Raw genomic sequence first — 7,351 nt, 5'->3', positions numbered from 1 at the left:
TTTTTTTTTTTTTTTTTTTTTTTTTTTTTTTTTTTTTTTTTTTTTTTTTTTTTTTTTTTTGTTTTTTTTGTTTTTGTTTACAAGACATTTGATGTGATTAATAAAAAAAACACGACTTGAAATCAAGTGATTATCAGTGAGAAATCGATGAAAACCTGCATAGCTTTCTCCTGCGATGTAAAATGTATGGTTTTTGTAGGATGGAAACTTGAGGAACCAGTTTTGTAGAAACGTATAAGCATCGTTTGCTGTCCAAAAACATCACATAAAATCATGTTATATTGTGAAAGGAAGAATCCTTTTATTATAATACTCAAAAGTTAGAAACTACGACTCTCTATAATGGTATGATATTGTCCACTTTGAGTATAAGCTCTTGTGGCTTTGCTTTGGGCTTCCCCAAAAAGCCTCGTACCAATGAAGATGTATTCCTTACTTATAAACTCATGATCGTCCTCTTAATTAGCAAATGTGGGACTCTCTCCTAACAATTCTCGCCTCGAATTAAGTACACTATAGAGTCTCCCTTGAGGCCCATGCAGCCCTCGAACAGCCTCCTCTTAATTGAGGCTCAACTCCTTTTTCTGGATCCCTCAAACAAAGTACACCCTTTGTTCGACACTTGAGTCATTTTTTACTACACTTTCGAGGCTAGCAACTTATTTGTTTCACACTTAAGGGTTCTATTGACATGACTAAGTTAAGGGTACGACTCTGATATTATTAGGAATCACAGACCTCTACAATGGTATGATATTATCCACTTTGAGCATAAGCTCTTGTGGATTTGCTTTGAGCTACCCCAAAAGACCAGATACCAATGAAGATGTATTTCTTATTTATAAATCCACGATCATTTCTAAACACCCATTACCTGTAAATTCGTCGCCCAAATTGTAGTAATCGGTAGTTGTATTTGTGTATGAAAAGCCGACACCAATAGGAGATTCCAAGAACAACATATTGGCCTCTGCATCATCACGATCATTAAAGTGTATTCTTTTCTTAAATTTTTTGAAAAAAAATTGAAAGATTTGGATAGAGATTGATGATATTTTTATTTGAAATACCTTTATTCCAAGAATAGTCATTTAATTTGAGTCCATTTGCATCATTGTCCACTATGAAAGGACCAATCTCTTGTGTTGCTCCATAACCCACAGAGGAGCACCCAGGACCTGAAACCCAACCAAATAAACGAGAATCTTTTGTCACCTCACCTCAGAACAACGTTGAAGAAATGGAGCATTCATTTTTATGATATAAATAGTTTGTAATAGCTCATCGATTGCGGTAGAGTTTTATTTGACTTCGATGCATCTGGCCATAAAGTTTAACCCGTGTTTTACCCGTGTTTTATATGTCGAGGATTATTGGACGGAAGTTCCACATTGGCTAATTAAGGGAATGATCATCGATTTATAAGTAAGGAATACATCTCCCACTAGAAGCAAAGCCACGAGACTTTATGCTCAAAGCTGACAATATCATACTATAATGGAGATACCGTGATTTCATACCATGACTCTTAATTTAGTCATGTCAATAAAATTCTACGAGTCAAGCCTCAATTTAGAAGGCTCTATAGGCCTCTGGAAGATACAAGAGCTTATGCTCAAACTGAATAGTGTCGTATTGATCGTATTGTACGATTGTAGAATTGAAAATAGTAGGATGAAATGATTGATTACCTCCGTTGAGCCAAAGAACCAAGGGTTTTTGGTCAGGGTGAGAGGCAGCTTCATAGAACCAGTAAAACAATGCCCTGCCATGGGACTGGTGGACGGTGACATAGCCGGCGAAATGGCGGAATCCGACGAGGGGTTGGCCGGGCAAGTTAGTGACGAGGTCATCTTGTCGGGAGTGATCAGTGTGTAAAGGCCATTGTGTTTTAGCCAATCCCAACGCAGGCGGCACAAGCAGAGCACAGACCACAAAAACCGTGCCCATTATTGCAACCTTCATAATGGTAAATAATATGTTAAGGAGAAGTGTTTATGAAGCATTGGAAACACACCCACTTCACCATTTATACACTCCAATTTTCTGAAATGAATTGGAGAGAGAGAGAGAGATATGTTGTCTTCCACGTGGCAAAACTGTGTTTATTTGATGGTGGGTGTTGTTCTTTTCTTTCCTAATTTGCATTTTTGGTTTGGGTTTGGGATCATATTTCAATTTTTACAACAATTTAGAATCAGTTCTTCCGCTGTTTTCAAATTAGTTTTTTTTGGATTCAATTGGATAATCTTTTCTAAGGTTACTTATTTTTATTTATACAAAGGTTTCTACCCTCCTTTAAAAAAATGTTTCGTTCTTCTCTTCTGTTGAGGTGGGATCTCATAAACCACCTCTTTTGGGGGCCAGTGTTCTCACCGATACACCGTTTGGTGTCTAGCTCTAATACCATTTGTAATCCCTTCTACTATTGATGTGTGATCTCACAATCCACCCCTTTAGAGGCCAGCGTCCTTACTGATACATGATTCGGTGCCTAGCTCTAATACCATTTGTAATAACTCAAGCCCACCGCTAGCAGATATTGCACCTGTTATATTTTGCCGTCAGCTCACGATTTTACTTTATAAAGACTGTTTCATTCCTCTCTCTAACCGATGTGGGATTTCATAATTCACCCCCTTAAAAGTCCAGCGTCCTCGCTGACACACCACCTGGTATCTGACTCTAATATTATTTGTAATAGCTCAAATCTACCACTAGCAGATATTTTACCTGTTACTGGTCGTCGTTAGCCTCACGAATTTAAAACATGTATGTTAGAGAAAAAACAAAACATGTGCTTGTCTGTAAAGGCAACCATCGACCTAAATATAATTCAACTAGTCATAACATACGATTTTGACATACAACTTTGTATGAACGAAGTCCTAAGGATTGTAAACTTGCAATTGTTCTGATTTCCTTTTGATTTCCTTTTGAGGAATGCTTTTATGGAGATCCATTTCAAAAGTAAACAACATGCAACTGAGATTACTTTTAGTACTGAAGCGTGTGTAATATCACAGTGTTTAAAAGGAATTTTGCAGAAGCCACTATCGATTCTAAGCAAAAAGGACAAAACAATTACGACATATTTATAAAACACTGTTCTGTCCAATTACATAGCCAAAAACCACACATTCTTGGTCTGTTTCATTGCTTGGTTAGTTAGTTGAGCTCAAGTATAGTGTTAGCAGTTATTGTCCGCTTTGCTCTATTATGTATTGCTGTCAGTCTTACGATTTTAAAACGTATTTATTAGAAAATGCATTTATTAGAGAGAGGTTTCTACATCCTTATAAAAAATGTTTCGTTTTCCTCTCCAACCAATGTGGGATCTCACAATCCAATTCCTTGGAGGTCCAGCATCCTTGCTGGTACACCACCCGGTTTCTAGCTCTAATATCATACGTCACGGGTCAAAACAGACAATATCTACCAACTATCGGCTTAGACTGTAACAAATGGTATCAAGGCCAGACACTGGACAGTGTGTCAACAAGGATGTTGTGCCCCAAAGGAGTGGATTACGAGATCCTACATCGATTGAAGAGGGGAAACCTCTCCCTAACAGACATTTTAAAACCATGAGATTGACGGTCATATGTAACTGGTCAAAGCAAACAATACTGCTAGTGGTGAGCTTGTAGTATTACAAATGGTATCAAAGTCAGTTAACAGATGATACGAGGTATTGGTCGAATTAGGGCTAGATCCTCTCTATAGTAGATGCATTTTAAAATCATGAAGCTAACGACGATACATAACGGGCTAAAGCGGGCAATATTTACTCGCGATGTGCTTGAGTTGTTATAACTGAAAATTGAGACGAAGAAAAAGGTGGTTCTAAGAAAACCGAGATCCTGATCATCGTCATCACAAAGTGGAAAGATGGAATTTTGTGGCGAACCCTTTGGTGGGTTATGGCTCTTTTTTTGAATTTGGATCTGACCAAAAAAACCCATCAAATTTAGGTTATGTTATTGAAATAATGACTAAGATTCCAACTTTATGTTTAGTTGAATTATGAGATGGAATTCATTTATTTATCCCAACTTTATGAAGAAAAAAAAAACTCGAACTCGGTTTGCTTTTATCTCTCTCGTTCTTCTTTTATCCTTAAATAACAGTAGCATTTTCGTGGATTTCGACATTATCCATTTTGTTTCTTAATTAGATATCTATAATTCTTCTTTTTACTATTAAGATAACATATCTTGGTCGTGATATTACATCGTCCACTTTTTAGGTTTAAACTCATATCGAGCAAGCTTTTGATAACGTTAAATTTGAAGGTTAGGTGATCTTCAACTAAAGATTAGGCAAACATGCTAAATTAGAAATTTTGGAAGTGCAAATGTTTGTTAAAGCTTAGTAGGATTTAGTTGCATTTTTTTTTTTCAATTTTGAGACGACAAATTTGGATAGACGACCATCTTTTTAGTATATTTTGTTCTCACTCGAGTATGTGTTCATGAAAATGTTTATGAAAGAACGAATGTAAGATCTACATATCATATAATTTAAAGTTATGGGGACCATGTATTTTTATGTCACATGCATTGGGGTACTTCTCATGTTATGATGAATACAGACGCGTACACTACAATATTTATGTTTGACATGATATCATGCAAGCTTCTTTCCCTCCATGGCTCTGGCAACGTCGTGCGGTAATTGAAGGGCAAGTCCAGGAGATACGTATACGCCTGCCTAGTGGATCCATGTACACGCAACATGGGTCATGTGTAGAGAAGTATTTATGAAACATTTTAAATGAACTTTACGCGCATTATAGACTTGTTATGCATGTCGTGCCAACCTTGATTTCAATAGGAAATTAGAGTCATTACAAACCTATCCACACTGACCAATACAAGTCCTTCCAACATGTTATGTCCTCACTTACGTGCATCTTATGAAAATTCATAGGAGGTCACTCAACATAGAATTGTTCTAAATAAAGCACGCATAACCATGAAGTTCTCAGTCATCCTACTCTCAGGATCGCTCTCATTCGAATGTGGTATTGAGAGCGACCCTTTTGAACCAAGACCACATTCTATAGAAATGTACCTATACCAAAAATGTACATTCGAACGTGGTCAAGAGAGCTATCCTAGTCTCAAGATCGCTCACATCCTATTCATGTATCCTTTCTTTTGAGGTATGAATAGGTATTAGATTCATTTAGTTCATCTCCCATATTGGTACACTCCCTCATCTTGATTCATCCTATAAGCATTAATATTGCTATGTTTATAATAAAAGTTTGTCTAGTATTTTGAATAGAGGTAAGGAAATTTCTTCTTTTTAAATTATGTAAATCTTTGTATCTCTTCGTTCATTTATGTTGGTTGGTGTGTGAATGAATGGATCATTAAAAGATTTGGGAACGTTTGAATGAATTAGAAGTGGATAAATGTTCGAAAGAAAAGTTAGGAATGGTTGGGCAGTGGCCGCCGGCGCCGGCGCAATAGTAGGGTTGGGTTAGGCAACGCACGGCGTTAATGGGCGACACTAGGGCTTAAATATGAGTGGTTATCTGACCATTGTGGGGCAAGAGTGTGGGGCAAAAGCCTATTCTCCTTTTCAAATTAATGCCCCTTTTACTCAACTAGTGCTTTTAAGAACAATTTTTTTAAGAAAAAAGATTGATTATTGACCTAAAGTTTTTTTATCCACACGTTTTCTTTATAAGAATTATTCTTATTTTTGAAACTTTCGAGCGTGATATTAGTTTCTATAACGATCGCGTTGGTTCATCCTCGAACTACATCTTACTGGGAGAATGACCTCAACATTCTCCTCTATTCCCTACGACATAGTCACGTTACCTACACCTCGCTTCCTTCTAGCATGTTTTGTTTTCACTCACGTGTATCCCATGAAAATTTCTAGAAGATCACTCAACATAGAATTGCTCAAAATCTATTCTATCCTTATGAAGTTACGAGAATGACTTATGAGATAATGTCCGTCTAAACATAACTCAATTAGTTTAAATACATATTTTTGACAAAAAGGTTCTAAATTCAAATCCATCACCTCATATATTATTGAACAAAAACAAACCCAAGTCCACCGTTAACAGATATTGTTCTCTTCAGCCCGTTATATATCATTGTCAGCCTCATAGTTTTAAGACACGTTTGTGCCTAACTTTGATACCATTTGTAACAGTCTAAGTCTACCGTTAGTAAATACTCTAATATCATTTGTAACAACAGCATTCTACTGTTAGAAGATATTGTCCGCTTCAGCCTCACAGTTTTAAAATGTTTATATTAGGAGGAGATTTTGACACCCTTATAAGAAATGTTTCGTTAATCAATGTAAGGTCTTAAGACGAGGATGGTATAATAAATATTAAAGGAATACAAAGAAAGACCAGCAGATTAATTACTTTTGTGAAACAAAAGAAAAAAGGGAAGAAAAAAACAAACAAAAGAGTTTGAAAATATTCGAGTCTATCCTAAATGGATGATGGGGCAAAAAAGAAGTCATTGAAAGGTATTGATTGTAAGTGATGTCAAAGACCAGCTGCCCACTCAAACAGCGCCAAGCCAATGCCATTCCCGATGCCACAGCCACAGCCACAGCCACTGCCACTGCCACTGCCCACTGCTAGCTAGCAATGGCATACGTAAAATGAATTGGCCTTTGATGTGACTCTTAAAAGCACCAAATTTTGCCAAAACGTACACTAGTTTTCTTTTCACGCACTTCCCTCCATTTGCTGCATCTGATCTGAATCATTCAGCTTTTTTTTGACATGTTCTGTACATATCCACACCTACCCACTTCCTCCAACCCTTACTACATCACCATTTTCTTCCCTTCTCTTTTTGCCTTCTTAAACTAGAAAGCCTTCCCCAATGGGTCTATCATACTTTCTCATAGGATAAATTTCTCTTTCGCAAACGTGTTTTAAAAATTTTGAGATAACGCTCGAAAGGGATAGCTCAAAGATGACACTATCTACTAATGATATACTTGAATCGTTACAAATGATATCAGAACTAGACACTAAACAATGTGTCATTGAGGAGGCTGAGTCCTGAAGAGGGGTGGACACAAGACCGTGTGTCAACAAGAACGTTGGGCCTCAAAGGAGATGGATTGAGGAGTACCACATCAATGGAAGAAGGGAATGAGTGCTTGTTATATAAATCTCACAAATTTGTGAAATAAATCTCACACACACTAACACGATAAACAGAGACAAAGAACACCCTGTTTTATCTAAAAAAAACCCCTCTTCTATTATTATTATTATTCTTTTTTTTTTTTTTTTTTTTTTTTTTTTTTTTTTTTTTTTTTTTTTTTTTTTTTTTTTTTTTTTTTTTTT

The 7,351-nt window shown here is 36.4% G+C and overlaps 1 protein-coding gene across 2 annotated transcripts in view; it reads right to left on the bottom strand.

Annotated features, from left to right (window-relative positions):
- LOC111456792 (serine carboxypeptidase-like 31) overlaps nt 1-1,981 on the bottom strand; it is a 4,804-nt gene extending 2,823 nt beyond the window's left edge. For both annotated transcript variants that reach the window (XM_023098784.1, XM_023098785.1), the window contains exons 1-4: nt 1,692-1,981; nt 1,071-1,178; nt 875-970; nt 156-248 (exon numbers count right to left, since the gene is read on the bottom strand). In XM_023098784.1, the coding sequence (XP_022954552.1) occupies nt 156-248; nt 875-970; nt 1,071-1,178; nt 1,692-1,965 (571 nt within the window). In that variant the 5' untranslated portion in view covers nt 1,966-1,981. The remainder of the gene's footprint in view (nt 1-155; nt 249-874; nt 971-1,070; nt 1,179-1,691) is intronic.
- Nucleotides 1,982-7,351: the final 5,370 nt, after the last annotated feature.

Source organism: Cucurbita moschata, unplaced genomic scaffold, assembly GCF_002738365.1.
Source record: "Cucurbita moschata cultivar Rifu unplaced genomic scaffold, Cmos_1.0 Cmo_Scf00019, whole genome shotgun sequence".
Taxonomy (NCBI): domain Eukaryota; kingdom Viridiplantae; phylum Streptophyta; class Magnoliopsida; order Cucurbitales; family Cucurbitaceae; genus Cucurbita; species Cucurbita moschata.
The sequence above is the reverse complement of the archived record's forward strand: the minus strand, read 5'-3'. Positions and strand labels throughout refer to the sequence as shown.